General features: G+C 41.2%; 2 protein-coding genes across 2 annotated transcripts in view; both read left to right on the forward strand.

Annotated features, from left to right (window-relative positions):
• The first annotated feature begins 388 nt into the window (after positions 1-388).
• On the forward strand, positions 389-5,024 carry ndufb11 (NADH:ubiquinone oxidoreductase subunit B11). The gene is made up of 3 exons (XM_008294412.1): positions 389-632; positions 3,881-4,011; positions 4,810-5,024. The coding sequence occupies exons 1-3, from the start codon at positions 459-461 to the stop codon at positions 4,934-4,936; spliced, it is 432 nt and encodes a 143-aa protein (XP_008292634.1). The 5' UTR covers positions 389-458; the 3' UTR covers positions 4,937-5,024.
• A 962-nt stretch (positions 5,025-5,986) lies between these two features.
• rtel1 (regulator of telomere elongation helicase 1) overlaps positions 5,987-18,432 on the forward strand; it is a 30,281-nt gene continuing 17,835 nt past the window's right edge. The window contains exons 1-11 of the mRNA XM_008294413.1: positions 5,987-6,180; positions 7,594-7,792; positions 9,536-9,629; positions 10,063-10,144; positions 12,316-12,376; positions 12,471-12,546; positions 14,996-15,080; positions 15,663-15,728; positions 16,629-16,779; positions 16,991-17,029; positions 17,141-17,213. Of these exons, the coding sequence (XP_008292635.1) occupies positions 6,079-6,180; positions 7,594-7,792; positions 9,536-9,629; positions 10,063-10,144; positions 12,316-12,376; positions 12,471-12,546; positions 14,996-15,080; positions 15,663-15,728; positions 16,629-16,779; positions 16,991-17,029; positions 17,141-17,213 (1,028 nt within the window). The 5' untranslated portion in view covers positions 5,987-6,078. The remainder of the gene's footprint in view (positions 6,181-7,593; positions 7,793-9,535; positions 9,630-10,062; positions 10,145-12,315; positions 12,377-12,470; positions 12,547-14,995; positions 15,081-15,662; positions 15,729-16,628; positions 16,780-16,990; positions 17,030-17,140; positions 17,214-18,432) is intronic.

An 18,432-nucleotide genomic window follows, 5' to 3' on the forward strand; every position in this document is an offset into this window, starting at 1 on the left:
CCTGCCGTTTAGAAAAGAATCATGTGACTCCATCCAGCCAATCAATGAAGGTCTGGGGATTTGGAAATAAATGTTTCTTCGACTTTATATGTATTATTTCTATTATATTGCAATAATTTATCCGCATATTGTTTTGATTTTTTTATTTTTTTTTTAACCCTAGGTGGGCGAGGAATTGTATATGGTTTGGCTTAAATCAGATTTGTTTTTTGTTTTTTTTAATAGTCAAAAGAAGGGGGGAAAAAAGTTCTCCTCTATCCACTAATAACACTCTAGTTGAATTTTAAAATTTCCAAGTATTTCAATGAGTGCCCTATAAAGGGCTGAGGCTGCAGTACCGGCGACGACCTCCTGGTGGCGGAAATGTGCCAAGTAACTCCCGGTGGAGAAAAAAAAGGAGGCTCGGTAAGGGAACTGCTTCCGGTTCCGGTTAAGTTGTGTCCTTTACACGGGTAAAAATGTTGACCCGAGTTTCACGGTTCGGGCCGGCTTTTGCCCGAATACTCTCTCAGCCACCGGCTCGGTTCGTCTCCCAGTCAAAGCCGAGCAGTTCCGCTGGTTCGGCGGCTGTGACGGAGGTGCATGCCCCCGCATTTAGGTCCGACGACGAGGAGGTCAGCCAGTTTGACAAGGTGAGTTCTCCATGAAGCTACATGACAACAAGGGGACGGGAGTCTTCGTAAACGTGTACCAACTGAACCAAATGTTGTGTCCACTACGTTAATTTGAGCTGAGTAAGTGTTCAAATGTGCTGCTAAAGTCGAAATGCGTCATTTTGCGGCTCGTTACAAGAAATAGAGCCGCAATGGAGCGCAGCAGCTAGCTGAAGGGAGCTAGCCACACGCAGTTTCTGCAGCCCTGCACTGTACACTACAAGTGTACCCCCAGTTTGTGGATTAGCAAACATGACGGCATGGAGAGAGGACAGAAATGAACTGACTGTAGTATTCAGCTCCTTCCTGTCAACAGCAAGTTCAGCTACAGTTAGCGTTTAGAGCCACGAGTCTCGGTTTCTGTGTGTTGTTGATGCATCACCATCGTAGTGCACAGTGACACTGACAGTCCTGCATCGACGGGTGTAGCAGACCCAATTTAAACATACAAGGCTGTGCTAGTTTGGGAAATGTGAATGAAACTGCCATTCCTGTGTATATTTTATATGTATGTAATATCTAAACTTACTGTAAACATAGTCTTTAAAATGGTATTTATGTTTATTGAACATTCAATATATTTTGTTAACATCTTATTACATTATTATAATGATGTTGACATAATAAATTGTTATCTTCACACATGAAGTCAGCACCACAAAGTCTCTGCAAAAGATTGTTCCTGCAAAATAGGCACAAAAGTCCCTTCACGGTTTTTGGATTGTGGATTTGGACACTTCAAGGGTCGCAGACTTACTTTAAAAATATATTATCCATCCATCCATCTTCTCCTGCTTATCCGGAGTCGGGTCGCGGAGGCAGCAGCCTTAGCAAAGCCGCCCAGACTTCCCGATCCACACACACCTCCTCCAGCTCTTCCGGGGGGACCCCTAGGCGTTCCCAGGCCAACTGGGAGACATAGTCCCTCCAGCGTGTCCTGGGTCTTCCCCGAGGTCTCCTCCCGGTGGGACGCGCCTGGAACACCTCCCCAGGGAGGCGTCCAGGATGCATCCTAAAGAGATGCCCGAGCCACCTCAACTGGCTCCTTTCAATGTGGAGGAGCAGAAAGTTAAAGCAAAAATATATTGTGATACAATTAAATACCTGTCTAAAAATACAGACAGTGACATAATCCATACTGGGATTACCTGTTGGTACTTCTGGATTACCACAATACGACGTAACTGTGCGTGGCGGGGAGTGCTTGAGCATCGTGGGGTTTTTTTCTTGGAGCGAAATTCCAACAAGGTGGCTTCAAGGAATGTCACATATACAGTTATGAACTAAATCGATGATTCCTTTCACTCCTTGTTTTCTGTGATGGAATAATTGAAAAACATGCCTTTGTCACCAAAAACCACCACGCAAATATCTTAGATTTTTAAATTTGTCACACGCAAATGTTTTAGATCATCAAACTAATGATAAAAGACAAGAGATAACCCAAGAAAACACAAAATGCAGTTTTTAAATGATGTTTTTTGCTGAAGGAAAAATGCTGTCCAGCCGCACCTTGCTCTATGTGAGAAAGTACTAGCCCTCTTTAGCGACCAATCTAACAAATGAACCAGCCACACTCTCATAACTAATCCCAGGCTTGTGGAATCTAAACATCACCTGAATAGAACTGGTCTTGCCCAGATGAACATCAAAGGAACTGCAGCCTTGGAAACCTCTCCTGACCAAAAGCACATAAAGGCTGGTCCAGCATTTGCCAAAAATAATCTGGACTTTTGCAGGGCTCCAGACTAATTTTCTCCCTAGTTGCATTAGTCCCCAGTTGATCACACCTCCCACCTGGGCACCTGCAGGACACCTCACTGGCTGAACAATTGTTTATCGATAGACGCTACACTTGCCGATGTTCCCTAAACGCCTCACATTGTAGGCAGCGAGGTGGGCGTACTACTCTCAGACAAGTTTGGGAGCAAAAATTTCTTTGAAAAGAGTGATATATGGTGTTGTAATGTCAGAGCGCTGCATTAAATCTAAAGACCGCAGTTTCATGTAGTTGTTAGAAGCTGTGATTAATCATTATTTAATTTGGCAGCCCTGCTAATATTTTTGCCATTGTCATTAAAAGAATTGTGTTTGTTTCCTGCCTCCACCTGCGCTCTGATCATCAAGCATGTCTGAGTCGGACCTCTCCCTCGCTGCCTCCTCTTTCCTGGATGTTATTTAAAGAACGCGCAGCAGCTAAACAGCTTGTTTTATTCATCAGGCAGTGACAGACTGGCAGCGCCCTGGAAGAAATAAAAGTTGTACTTTGCTCCACTTAAGCTTCCTGCGTTGGTTAGAGTGACACCAAAACAGCTTCATGATCATCATTCACTAGCACGAATGTGACCACTTGAAATTTTAAGTCGCACACTCTCAAAAAAAAGATTGCACATGCGATCATTTTGGTGACAGTCTGGAGCCCTGTTTTTGGATAACATCCTGTGGACTGATGAGTCCAAGTTGGAACTTTTTGAAGGCATGGGTCCTGTTACATCTGGCGTAAAGCTAATACTGCATTCCACAAAAAGAACGTGACACCAACAGTAAAACATGGTGGCAGTGGATGTTTGGGGCTGCTTTGCTTTCACCGGATGGATCCATCAATTGATGGAGTCCACCCATCCGATGAAAGCAAAGCAGCCCCAAACATCCACTACCATGTTGTCCATCAATTGATGCCAACTGATGGAGTCATAATTCTGGAGAATATCCACCCATCAGTTTATGACCTAATCTCAAGCACAGATGGGATATGCAGCAAGACAATGACCCACAACACACAAGCAAGTCCACCTCTGAATGACTCAAAAAGAACTAAATTAAGGTTTTAGAGTAGCTGAGTCAAAGCCTTGACTTGGATCCAACTGAGATGATGTGGCAACTTCCTGCTCGACAGCCATCGAGTGTGGCTAAATTAAAACTATTCTGCAGAGAAGAGCGGGCCAGAATTCCTCCATGGTGATGTAAAAGACTGATCAGAAGATATCGCCAACATTTAACTGCAGTTGTTGCTGCCCAGGGTGGCCCAGGTTTAGGGGACGATTACCGTTTCACAGGGGCGATAAAGGTTTTCAATAAGTCTTCAGTCAGTTCTCATTTATAAACAGCATTTTTTGTTTTGTGGGTTATATCTGTCTAACATCAAATAAATATTGGTTTATTTTGCATAAGCCTGACCGAAAACATACCTCTTCTTCATCACTTGCGTCCTATTTGTGTTTTGTCAGAATCCAGATTATCATGGCTTCTCCGCGGATCCGGTGGAGGATGAGTGGAACATGAAAGTGGGCTTCTTCCTGGGCATTTCAGTGGTTGTTGTTATCGGAGGAACATTTCTCCACTATTTACCAGACCACGGGTGAGTTCTCAGTCTTTCACGCTCTCATAGCTGCTCACATACGAGGAGACCGTGGTTAAGCCATTTTCACTCTTTCTGTTTCTGCTCAACAAAGGTTTCCTGCTGAAGGACACAGTAACAGACTCATGCAGCGTTTTGTGCTTTTTTTTTTTTTTTCAATACAAAAATCCTCACCTTTACCTGACTATAACTTTCAAAAGCAGACTTGTCGTGTTTTTCTATGTTAAAATAAAGTTACAAAAAAACAAACAAACATTGCAGTGAGATGGATGGATACTCCCATGTATACTGCTCTCTTGTTAACTGTTTTCAGTTGATGATTGTTCAAAGGTGACAGTCAGCAGTCAGTATTATTTGTATCTTATGGTTTTCCCATTAAAATACGTTTAATTACCTGTTTAAAAAGTCTTACAATGACATTCACACATCCTCTCTCAATGAAAACTCAACAAACCATGAATATGCAAATGTATTCCGTTTCAGTTGCTACAAGATTTCTCCTTTGAGTGTTGCGTATGTCATGACACAGAGTAATATCCGAGATTTGTAGGCACTTTTTAAGAGAATTTCAGACCATTTCTCAATAGGTTGTGACACTCTTCTGTCTTGAGTAACCACAAAAACATTGTTGTTTTGAAAAAAAAGTTGTGGTCATATTAAAATTGGTTGTTCAGCAAATGTTGTAACTGAACATACAGATTACTGTCTTTAAAAAAAAATGAGTTTATTGTTGCTGTATGGTTAAAAGTTTCCTTCTGTCTTCCTCACTATGTCCCTGTATTGTCTTGTATGTTCCAGCATGCGGAAGTGGGCCAGAAGGGAGGCAGAGCAAATAATCAAGCAGAGAGAGAAGGCGGGTCTCCCTGTCATAGAGGAGAACTACTACGACCCAAGCAAGATCATTCTGCCCACCGCTGAAAAGTAGTCGGACGTTCAAGAACCCCCCCACTGTATTTCCTAATTATTGTATGTCACTATGGTAGAATAAACGATGCGCTTGTTGAATTATGTAATTACTGTGTGTGATCAAGAACTTCTTGAAGCTGCAGTTTCACTGAATCGGTAACTAAATGCAGACAATGGAAACAGCTGATGCCAGCTTTCAGTATTTGGCCATTTTCAGCTCTTAGTCCTACAGTTATTCCAAAGAATAACTGAAGTTTAATACACAGCCCTTCAAATAATGACATTTTTTAATTTAACATTAAAGAATGGGAAAACTGATACACTAAGCTGAAATACCCCAGTTCTCATGAATGTGGCATTCATAAAGCTAGCTGCTTGGGTTTATTTTGGTAAACACGCTGCTTTTCCATTTTGTTGTTTTCAATTTAAAAGAAAAACATATTTTTAAGACCAGACAAATTTTGATAATTTTGTTGTGCATCAATTAAGCAATGAATTACATTTAACAACAGCCAACGCAGTGACAAAACCTGAAACATGAGCTCTAATAGAGAAATGGACGTGAAGTTAGCCATATCTCCCATGGACCGTATAAAGTGGGGTTGTATGTGTTATGTTACCACTTTTAGTCCCAGAGATAATCAAAGGCTTTCAAGAATACAAGGTGTGCTCAGCTTTTGAAAGGGCACACCGATCTTAGAAGGTGAGCATTTCTTCCTCTGCATGCCTGTACACATTTACTCATCTATCCTCCCATCAATGTGTCACATCTGACATAGTAAAGATGTTTTTCAAACCGCAAAACTTATATTTCTAAATAAAAAGACATCTGTAAAAGGAAAGCAATGACTAAACAAATATTGTGTATTATTTTTTTTCCTGCAACAGTCAAAATCTACTTGATGTGTTCTTTATTCTGCGACACCTTGAACGCAGCACATGGACACGGCAGCGTCATAGCACGCATGCGCAGTTGGCTGAACACAGAAAGCTGGCGCGAAGCAGATGGAGTTGTGTCTGGACTACTTCCCACTAGGGTTAGCTGAGACTTGTTGTAGGTGCTGAAAAGTGACAGCTTTCCCGCAGTTTAAAGGGATATCCCCAAAGTACGGCATTTTTGAAACTTCATTTGATGCTACTGCCCGCTTAAGCTAGGCGACCATGACTTCGCTGACCCTGAATGGAGTGACAGTGAATTTCCCATTTCCTCCATATGACTGTCAGAAGGACTACATGAACAAAGTAATTGAATGTCTTCAGAAGGTAAGTACACACTTTATATGTACACTTTATAACGTAAACCAGCTGGACAAGCAGCTGGTTGAACGCTGCGCAAGTTTAACATGCGTTCAGTTTAACCGGCGAGACTAGTTCTGAGACGTTTCGTCGGTTTTTCATGACCCCAACTAACTAGTGCTACTTCGCCAAGCACAGCAGAACAATTTCTTCAGCCACAGTAGGCTATTTCACATTCCTATTATTATCTAAAATAAAAAAACAACAGCGCACGTTAGCCTGCTTGTCTTAACTAGCTCGCTAATAAGTGATTAGCTCATAAAACACACACTTAACTTGCCTAAAAATACTGCAATAATCGTTCACACTCAGGTTCCGACTCTAATACCACGACTCCACCAGCCGGTGCAGTTTCTAAGGTGCTTTAGCTTCACTTTGTTTACATGCTGATCAGCTGATTGAGCTCTGTGGATCTGCGCTCTGTTGCTTTTCCTCAGTGACCCGGATGTGCGGCACAGTGTGACAGAACCCTGAATCTGAATTTCACCAATTAAACCAACCAAAAATAAATAAATCATTAAATATGTTGAACTTTCAGTGAAGATTCAATACAAATTCAGAGCAACAGAATTAAATTTCAACCCATTACATTCGCTTTCAAGATTATTGGAATACAACTTCAATTTTAAAAGTTGAACAAAAAAAAATTCAAATATGAGTCATTCAGGTTCAGTTCCTGGTGGCACTCATTTCTGCCCATAGTTCAGGGTCATCAGAGTGCAAAGAAATTAAATAAACTTTATAATTCTCTCATTTCTCTTTGTTGTTATTGATCAGTGATGTCAGTATGTTCAGTCTTATGTTCTTTGCAGGTATGGGCGAAAAAATAAAAACAAAAACAAAACAGCCTCTTAACTTTGGTGCATTTATGGCGGTGTTTACGAGTGTTTGTGTCCCTGTTAAACTCATAAATAAAAGCAAAAAAATAAAATCTGATGCCTGAAAGCAAAAATGAGAATTCGCCGGGAAACATTTGGTCAAGGATTCAAGGATTCAAGAACTTTATTCGTCACATTCACATGTTTGTGGTACGAAGTTAGTACTCAGGTCCTGTTTTTTTTTAAAGAAAAAGCCTAATAAATAATAAGTACAATAAAACAAGGTAGTTTCTTTGTGCTCGTTCTTCTCCTAAATCTGTGTCGATCACAAAAACACCTCCAGTCCATTAGTTTGACTGTATTTGAATAAATGGTAACGGTACTGCTCAGGTTGTTTCTGTCAGAATAACAACATCATGAGAAACAAATGCCAAAACTGATAACAAGAACATTCAGTGGAATTCTTATTTTACTAAAAAAAAGAAAAAATTACTTGAAGGTTTTTTCAGTACAATATGACAAAAGCTCTCAAAAAGATTAACTGTCCGCCTGTTTTCCCCAGAAAGTAAACGGGGTTCTGGAGAGTCCTACGGGAACCGGTAAAACCCTGTGCCTGCTCTGTGCCACTCTGGCCTGGAGGGACCACTTCAAGGACACCATCTCTGCCCGCAAGATAGCAGAGAGGCTGGGCGGAGCGGAGATGTTCCCAGACACGCCTCTGTCCTCCTGGGGAACAGCTGCTACTGATGGTGACAAACCAAGTATGTTTGAATCGTAACGTCTGTGCATCTTTCAATGTTTCAGCCCAAAAACACTGCAGAGATTGTTCATTTTACCATGACTGCATCGCTCTGATAACCAAAAAGCCACTGCTGGGTGTTCGGCTTTGTTAAAATGCAGATTTTATGAGCCCAGGTTGCAGGACAAATGCGAACAGATGTAAACAGAGTTGAGGTTGCACAATATGAAAACCCAGTAACCCACACGGTGCTTGTTTATTTGGTTTGAATCCGTCTTCAAGTTTCGACCTTCTTTAAGTGGAACTTTAGCTTTACATATATTACACATGTTTGACCTGTGAGCACGCAATCAGAGCTCTAACGATCACGTTAGCCACATTAGCTGCACAACTTGCCAATACCAAGTGTCAAATCAAATCAAGTTTATTGTCATTTTGCTGTACATACACAGTAGGACAGGCAAGATGAGAGAGCGTTTCTTCAGGATCCAATAACTTAAAGAAATGTAAATAAAGAAGTGTTTGCATATCTGGATCAGCAGTTCAGCATTCTGACAGCTTGTGGAATGAAGCTGTTGATCAGGCCAGAGGTTCTCCCTTTAATGCTCCGGAAACGTTTGCCTGATGGCAGCAGTTCAAACAGTTCATGGAGAGGATGTGAGGAGACCCTGACAATGTTCAGCTCTGGAAAAGTTCTTGGACAGTATTTTCCTATTGTTGTGTTGATATTCACATTGAGGGAAAAAAAGACGACTGTGTGTCAATGAGGTGTGACACATTATTGACACATTCCCTGTAAGATCTGTCAAGACAGCGATGGTGTTGTGTTGTTGGCTACAAAGATAAACACATTCTTATTCTGAAGGTTATTTTAAAGAGAAATGTTTTTAATCCCAGGTTTTCTTTAGCCTTTGTGTTGGTTATAGATGATAAAATGCCACAACTATGTCAGTAGTAACTATTAAATAACAAAACATGGGAAATTATCAAATCAATCAAACTTTTCAGTCAATCAAACAAACAGTCAGTTCGTGCTGTTAAAAGCACGATGTGAACAATGAGAATTAATTCACTGAGTCATTCATTAAACCCGCTAATTTTCTGATTCACACAGATTTGACTCATAAAAATGTTTCCACAATCATACAATCTGCACCTAAACTGTATATATATATGTGTGTGTGTGTGTGTGTGTGTGTGTGTGTGTGTGTGTGTGTGTGTGTGTGTAAATATGTTGTTGTTGTTTTTTAGAGGTTGATGTTTTTTGTACTTGGACATTTATTTATCTATTACCTTTTATGTATCTCTTTATTCTTGTTTTTCTTTTACTTTTCGTGCATGTAACAAAAAAGAATTTCCCCTCGGGGATAAATAATGTACTTCTGATTCTGATATAATAAAGTAGTTGGCTGGACTTCAGTGATTAGTCACCTATTTCACTGACTCTGGCTTTGGATCTGCTGTATGTAGCAGATACCTTGATATAAATGTAAATACTGCACTTTAAAGAGAGACTGGTGACTCTAACAGTGGTATCCCAAGTCACTGTGGGATGCTAGAACAGCTTTGGGTGTATGTTTAAAGAGGCAGGTCTGTTGACGGTGCAGTTTGATAGAAAGTAACCCTGCATCAGTATCACATGAACAACATTTTCATTCACCCCTTTACGGAATGGAGAAGCAGCAGCCGACCCAGTACCTCTACATCACGAGACGGTAATGCTTCTTCAATATGTCGTAACGCTTCTGTTCTTATTGTCCTGCAGCCTTCTACACCGACGTTCCCAAGATCATATACGCGTCGAGGACACACTCGCAGCTCGCGCAGGTCATCAATGAGTTAAAGAACAGTTCGTACAGGTAAACTGGCATTTACAAGATCTCACACATATTCTGGCTTATGCACGATGAATTTGACAAGGTCGGGGTCAAACGTATTTCAGACTAAATTCTCGTGTGATTTTAATGTTTAGATAACTTCAGAAAAAAACTGTTAAACACTGAAAATCGAGATTTTGACCCCGCTGTTATTCAGATGTTCTAAATCCATGCATCAGCAATGTTGGGAAGGTTTTGAAATGTAATAAATTACTGATTCCTAGTTACTCTGTGAAAAATGGTAATAAGTCGTGTTGCTTTTTAATTACCTCTCCAAAGAAATGTATATGCCTGTGTAGCTTATTACATAGGATTACTTGTAGATTACTTTTCCGACTGATTGCAGAAACATTAACTGACCTTAATTTACAGTTACATTCATTTTGAAGCCCTTCGTTTTGTCTTTCTGATCCAGGCCGAAGGTGTGCGTGCTGGGATCACGAGAGCAGCTGTGCATCAACAAGGAGGTCATGAGTCAGGAGAGCAACCACGTGAAGGTACGCTACAACATTCTTGTGAATTCAGGTTTTTGTTGCCATGTCGGCCCCCGCGACCCTAATGAGGATTAAGCGGTGTATAGAAAATGAATGAATGAATGAATGTTGCCACGTCGGCTGAATTATGGGAGTGCATGGGATGGGTAATACCTCTGAAGGGGCAACAGTCGTACTCCTCGGTGTAGTTGGTCCGCTTTGGTCCCCACCTGCACCCAGCTCTCACTTGTGGCTCCTAGTAGCTGTTTGTATGCAACAGCGGCCACACCCCGGGCAACAGCTTCGACTGACCGACAAGACCAAGTGAGGGTAGCCGACGGGTCTCAAACTCTCGGTGAGTTAGGGCTTGCCTACCTACGCATACAAAGATTGGACTCCGGCGGATTCTGCGTTCAACGGAGAAGAAGGCGGTTACAGCAAGGCGCTGTGGAGTGCACAGGCCAAGATGGAGGACATCTAGGTCATCCACTGCAACCGTTTCTGTCTCCAGTCGTCTTGACCTGGTCTTGCCACTGGATCTAGATGGTCTTGGACGAGAGAGCGAGGTCGACGGTGCGCAGCTCTTCTTCACTTTAAACAAAGTCTTCATCGAGCAAGTCATCTATCATCCAAATCATCCCAAATGCAGACAGATTCTCCACATTTCCTCCTGCTCGGTGCCTTCTCCAGGTGGCATGTTTCGGCTTCTTCCACAGATGTTCAATAGGATTTAGATCAGGGCTCAGAGAAGGTCCAATGTTTTCCTCTGAGCCATTCTTCGGTGTTTTTAGCTGCTCTGTGTTTTGGGTCATTATCCTGTTGCAAGACCCATGACCTGCGACTGAGCCCAAGCTTTCTGACACTGGGCAGCACATTTCTCTCTAGAACACCCTGATAGTCTTGAGACTTCATTGTACAGATTCAAGACACCCTGTGCCAGATGCAGCAAAGGTCACACACTTCCTTTTCGTTGTCGCTCTCAATGTCACTTTCGTCTTGAGGCAAATTCATAAAAATAGTAAAAATCCATAAATTATCCGCATCGTCGTTTAAGCCGCAGTGTTCAAAGCGTGTGAAAGAAGTCGCGGCTTATAGTCCGGAATTTACGGCAGGTGGCCAAAAGGTGGCAGCATACGATGCATGGAGATTGGTTACATCTCAGTCGATTTAAGGCGGAAAGGAATTATGTTCATGAGAAATAAAGCTGAGTTGATGCAGGTTGGTGTTTTAGTTTAACTGCGTGCTGCAGAAACTGGTTAAGCTGAACCCTTGTTGCCTTTTTGGAGACAATAATGATTTATAAAGTGCATCTTTTTAGATGTTTTAACGCCCTTTATGTTCTTTTATTGATGTTTCAGTAATGGTGCCTGTTTTTATTTGCCACCGGTGCTTGCAGTGCTCCGGGTGTTTGATGCTAATATCATGTCTGCACAGAATTATGTCGGGGATCGAGCCACTTTTGGTTTGGGGAGGGGGTCAGCATTGGTTTCATTTCAGAGGGGTTGACAAGTAGCCAAGCTCATTGTGAATGCCACAACCAGTCATTGCTGCTGGCTGCCCATCCATCGTTCATGCACATTCCTGTGGAGGAGCAGCTGGAGTAGGCGACTTATTATTATTATTATTAAATGATGGTTTTTATTTATTTGTTATTGTCAGAATAAGATGGCCTCCAAGAGATGACGAGGTGTCGTGGCCTCCTCGTCATCACAACAGAAGCAAAAGGCGTTGTGAAAAAATGTGGAAGCACTTAAATGATGACCTGGTGCAACTAATTTACCATAAAAAACAAGACAACAGCTGCAGCCAGTGTTTAAACTCAGGCTGGAGCCCCATTAACTTGCACAGCAGCTGCATAGTCTCAAAACCACTACGTTGCTATGTTTTAACATAATTTATTTGAATCAAAGAGTAATTTCCCTCTTTTGTTTTCTTGAAGAATAATTTTGCTGTTATATCAAATCAAAATAGAATGTTAAGATCGTCCAAGCTTCCTACTGCTGCTATCGATCTTCCTGAACTCTGGTGTTGAAAATCCCAGAATTATAAGTGAGCAGGGAGAGTACTTTAGGACCTTTTTGTGGTGACACCATATGAGCTCGATTAATACGTCCGTGTTTTGGTATTGGAGATGAAAAAGGGGCACTAAACCAACATATAATATAATTCTCTGTGTAATTGTCTGTTTTTCTCAGGTCCATATGTGCCGAGCGAAAGTTTCCACCAGATCGTGTGTCTTCTACAACAATGTTGAAGGTAACAGTTGACAACAGCTGTGTTTTTCCAGGACTGATGGAGTGTTTTGAACATCTGCGTTGGTTAAATGCTAAAATATCTTTTCACATTTTAGAGAAAAGCACCGACAAAGAGTTGGCGACTTCAATCCTGGACGTGGAAGATTTGGTCAAATTTGGCAACAAGCAGAGGTAGGATTTCCATGTTAACTTTTATGTACTTTTCTGTTTTGCTAATAACATTATGACCTGCTTTTATTTAGATATCCAGCCAAACAGACACTTAATGGGCTTCAACAATGATTGGTTGCAGTATTTAATGTTTTAAATCAATCAATCAGGATTTTCTGAATTTTGTCATTCAGGCTGTGACTGTCCCCAAATTTACAGTGTAGAGGTTAGAACCATAAGATAGGGTCACCTGGCTAGCCATATTTCTGAGCAGCGTAACAACCACGTAACAAGCGTCTTAACATTGACCCCCAATACCTTGCTAAGGCCTTGTAGCAGGGTTTTTGTAAAACCGAATATCCTGCCCCCTCCGTCTAGAAAAAACGCACGTACACCCCACCTTGTTTTGAGAAAAAAATTCATCCACACCTAACCACATATTCTATGTGAGGATGTAATAACTCCGACGACAGGAGCGTCGACCAGGAACCTACAGAAATTGTCACGCCATTCCTCCGGGAGCATGATTTCCGTCTCAAAGTTCTCCCACCAGCTGGCAGTGCGTCCTGGTCTGACCCAAAATCAGCGTCCGTGTCTTTGACGGAGAACATGCCTCAGACGTGGAATGGCGAGGTGACGGAAAATAACCGTCCTTAACGTCGTCCTTCGCCTGTGTTCTTGTACGTGGAGCGGTATCTGGACCTGGACAAGAGACAACGCCACCACAGTTCTGAGGGCGTCCACGCTGTTTCCAAATGTAAACACAGGTTGCATATGTGACGTTTCGAAACCTAAAACCTAAAACCTGGTTATTGACGTCCACATACAGACGCATAAACGGAGGATTCGCGGAGCTTCACTTTTGTTTTTTTTAAAGATTTATTTTTGGGCTTTTCCGCCTTTAATGACAGAGAAACGTGGGGAGGAGAGTGGGGGAATGACGTGCAGCAAATGAGCCGCTGGGTGGAATCGAACCCGGGCCGCTGCGTCGGCTAGAGCCCCTGTATATGGGTCGCCTGCCCTACCCGCGGAGCTATCCAGGCGCCCGAAAAAATCGTTTTTAAAGCCATCAATCAGTGTTTTGGTGTGGATGACAGGCCAAATCATAAAAAAATATCTTCGTTTTGTGAGATACCCTGCTACGTGTCAACTAAGCCTAATTCAACCAGTGTTTGGGAAGCTATCTGAGCGCTTTCATATTATCACAGACATGGACACGTCTACGAGCACCAGGGGGATGTATTTTAGAAAGAAAAAAAAAAAGCAGAAAATATTAGAGACATACAAAGGTTCTAAACTCGTAGAACAGACTGCAAAGAAATGCAGATTTAACAGGCTCATCGCTACCAAATTGTTATGTTACAAATACAGTCGTCCTCAAATGTATTCATACCCTCCCAATAAAGAAGGAAAAAGAGAGCTGTCACTGAAATGAGTACAAATTGACAAAAGTCATAATAAATAAAAATTTTATGGAAATCATGAAATTGTTTTTGAATTATGGTTCAACAGAAATATATTAAAAAAAAAAAAAAATGTATGATGGGACCCGTAAACTAATATTTAGTTGAACAACCCTTTGAGCCAATCACTGCCATCATCAGGTGTTTCCTGTAACTCTCAGTCAGATGTCTGCACCTGTTGACAGGTGTTTGGATTTCACTGCTCATCAGCAAAATGCTCTCATTTGTCCAGGACAGTTTTGTTTTTTAAAATTATTCTTTTTAACCACAATTCAAAAGAACTGTCTTATTTCACTGCATTGTAATTTAGCAAATTTTTTTTTATTATTACTTTTTTTAGTTTCTAGTTATTTGAGTGACTATTGTGAATTTTGCCTTTTCTTTATTGAAAGGGTATGAATACATTTGAGGTCAACTGTAGATCTGACTGTAACTACACGAACTGTGTATTCTGTTAAATGAACATGCTGCTGAGCTTTCTTCCTCCGGTTTTGTTGCTTCAGCTGCAACCCTGCCGTGTGAATCGATCTGAGAGCGCGTTAAATAAGAACATAATTCATAAGTAGGCTGTAGAAATCTGCAAGTAAGTGTGTGCAGCTATAATCCTCAATCAATATGAATTAATATGAGGAGTTTAAAATGTAAAACGGGCTTTAAAAAAAAGCCTATTCAAGATTCAGTTTAATTATCATCATGCGTCACAAGATTCTCAAGCAGAATTATTTAACAAAGAAGTACTCTAGGAATACAAATTTTAACTATTTTCATGGTGATGTGGAGGATTAATTCTGTAATCTCGCATTAAGTCTCATTCTTCTGGCTGTAAGACACTTTAGGTTTTGTTCTTTAAGTTAAAATATTTTTGGGGTCAAGTAAAGAACTTCTGAGGTCAACAATCAGGCTGTAAAGTTTACGTATTTTCATCAGTTTTTGTTTTAGGCGTATCTTTCTTACAGTTTCCAGAACGATTCCATTCATATCTGAACCTTTTTTTCTTTTTTTTGCAGGGTCTGTCCTTACTACCTCTCTCGTTCCCTGAAGCAGCAGGCGGATGTCATTTTCATGCCCTACAACTACTTGCTGGATCCAAAGGTGAGTCAACACACCCACACACACACACACAGACGCCGGGTTTCTGTGAATGCAGAGGCTCAGCTTATTTATAGAACAGAATAGAAATACTTTATACGGCAGAAAGAGGAAGGTTGCCACCACCGTAAATACAGATAAATAATATGCAGTAAGAGAACAGTAAGCAATGAGAAAATGTAAAATGCTAAATTTCCTGCTGAGGTTGACATGTCTGTATGTAGTTTAACTGAAAGTTAGCGCTAATCTTCAAGTTTTAGGTGACCGTTGGAGTCATGTTCTGTTGGAAATAAAGAATTCTAATAATATTTAATATGTTGAATGATGTCAGCCACTGGTAAAGGTAAAGCTGCATTTATTTCTGACTCCAGCAGCAGCACCACAGCATCACATACATGTGTCCTACATTGTTTTATTTCTTTTTTTTTGTGTTAGCAATGGGGTAGTTTCTTGCTTCGTCTTACTTTGCCAACTGGGAAGGAAACCTTACAGATAATAGCTATGAGGTACATGATTACTGACCTCATTGCACATCCACATACATGCTAACGTTCGTTTTTTTTCGCCTCCCCCTTTGTTCCACAGAGCCGCAGGGCGCACAACATCGAGCTGAACGGTGCGGTGGTCATCTTTGACGAAGCTCACAACGTGGTATGATTGTGTCCTGGACATGTTTGCTCTCTGCCAGTGTCCAAACGCGTCACATCATTGGTTATTAATACAGAGACTGTTGTTTCTCGTCCAGAGTGGCCACACTGACCAGTGAGATCTAAAAACCTGCTGTGAGATTCTCCTAACTTAATCTATATATGTATTTATTTATAGTCTGAATGTGATTAATCGTATCAGGTAGCAGCACACACTTCATTATGTTTCACTCAACTGTGCACACAGAAAGTGAATGAAGTAGTTGTGAAGAATGAAAAAAGGAGCTAAAGAGGGAACATCAAACCATGCACTCGCTCACACCTGAAGTTGTTCTGATTGTCGGGTTTGGAAAAGTATGTTTGACATTTTATCTTCTTAAAGAGGGTTTTCGGACACTATTAAGCAATGAACCAAACACTTCAGAGCAGCGGTCCCCAACTACCGGGCCACACAGAAAGAATGAAAGTATTTTATTGGTTTCTTCTGTTTCTGGCTCGTCTTCCCGTCACTTCCGCTTAGGCAACAAACTTCTCTGGAGAGCTTCTTTAAAAAGAAGGAGAGACTCGACGCTGAGAGAAAGTAAATACATATTTAGCAATTAAAAAGTAGAAGAAATTATTATTATTTGTTACGTGCGCAATGACCGGTTCATAGAAAATTGTCTTGCTTGAAACCGCTGCTTTGGAGCCCAGTGAGGCCTTCAGGTGCTGCACGTTTACTGTCCAGTCCAAGTCAACAATTTTGATCGTTAAATTACAAGTCGCAAAACTGGCATGGCATTGATTTTACAGAAGGTTGCAAACTCTTCGGACTGTGCGACTACAGATTCAGGATCATTAAGACACGCCCGAGTTCTCATAGAAGGCACGACGTTCGATCCGATGAAGCTTCTGTTGTCCGCAGGAGAAGACGTGTGAAGAGTCGACCTCGTTTGACCTGACTCCGTATGACGTGACGTCGGCCATCAGCGCCGTGGACAGGCTGCTGCTGGAGCAGGCCAAAGAGGCCGGCCGTGGAGACTCTGAAGACTTCAATGTAGAATCCCTCAGCTCTGGTCAGAAACTTTCTCAAACGTTGAAGTCATTCACATTTCAAAAACAAAGGTCGATTTTATTTTTTTTTTAATGTACGCAATGTTTGGCTACCGACATCCAGTAGCCAGTTATAGTAGCGCTTCTAAAAGTTTGAGCACCCGAGGCTTGTTGTTTACTTTGGTATTCCTGCATAGGTTACATGAACATTATCAATATTTTCCTTTGTTTCAGGTTTAAAAGTTGATATAACCACCATTGCTAAAATCAAGCGTAAGTATTCTTTAGAGTATGAAACACGTATATGATCCTTATTTGAGAACTTATTGTGATTATATCATGATCTGATTTTTCCAAACTGTTTTTCTTTTCTGCCCGTGACAGAGATACTGCTGGATCTGGAAGCCGCCATCGACTCCTACGACCCCGGCGACAGAGGCATCACAAAACCTGGCATGTACGTCACAGTGTGGTGGTGGAGGTTTCAGTTCAGTGCAGTTTTATTGAATTTATATAGCGCGCAAAACACAACAAAAACCTTCATGTTGCATCTCAACATCACTTACAGAGGTGTGAGGTCACATGTACGGCTTGAACTGTGCAACTAAAGCCCCTTTCAGACACGGGACATGGAGCGTTGCTGGCTTTAACAATCCATGAAAGTGTAGTCATTCAGACGTGGGTCACTTTTCTGTTAATGTAATTCATGAAGCTACTGCTGCTCTGTGAGCCCTCTCTCTTTGGGGACACTTGCCACTGTCTGATGCTACAGGTTTGTAATAAACTAAATCTCGACGCTGTCTCAGGATAATTTCAAGATTCCTTATTGTCGTTATACACGCGTTTGCAACGAAATTAAGATGCACAGTTGGGACACGGACTCATAAAAAAGAGAGAGTAAATGAAATAAGTAACAAAAACAATAAAACAATGTCACACAGAAACATCCAGTCACTGATTCACACAACACTCTGAAACATCACACACTCACATCAGTACCAAATGCACTCAGGCCAATACGACAGGATGAGGGGGTGGAGCGTCTTTAATGATGTTAAGTGGCTTCAGCAGGCAACGAGTGGCGAAGATGTTGTTGGGAGTTTGTGATGTTCTGTGCAGTTTTTATAATCTGCTGCAGAGCCTTTCTGTCTGCTGCAGAACAACTCCTGTACTATGTCAGGATGCCATGAGTCACAAGACTCTCGATGTTACTGTGATAATAGGCCACAAGCAGGTGTTGGGACAGGTTGATCTTTCTGAGTGTTTTCATATCTGCTGCTGTGGCTTTTTTTTTTACCAGCATGTTGGTGTTGACAGTCCGTTTCAGATCTTCTAAGGGTGCCCAAGAATTTGAAACTACTGATAAGTCAATCAAATCAACAATTTCCCTGAGGTAGCTTAGATTAGATTAGATTAGATTAGTTTATTTAAAAGGGGACACTGCAATTTCATAAAACACATGATTACACATGGTTAAAAAAAGCCAGAATTAGCCAGAAGGCTAGTTTTCATCTGTAGTCGCCTGGCCATGATGTGAAACAGGCAGTAAAACTACAATTTAAAAAAGAAGAAAAGAAAAGAAAAGAAAAGAAAAAGCACACAATACATGTACAATATAATACAAGATACATAAACAACACTTACTATACAATTAAGAAAAAATGCAACATCACAGC

This window comes from Stegastes partitus, unplaced genomic scaffold, assembly GCF_000690725.1.
Source record: "Stegastes partitus isolate 25-593 unplaced genomic scaffold, Stegastes_partitus-1.0.2 Scaffold962, whole genome shotgun sequence".
NCBI lineage: Eukaryota > Metazoa > Chordata > Actinopteri > Pomacentridae > Stegastes > Stegastes partitus.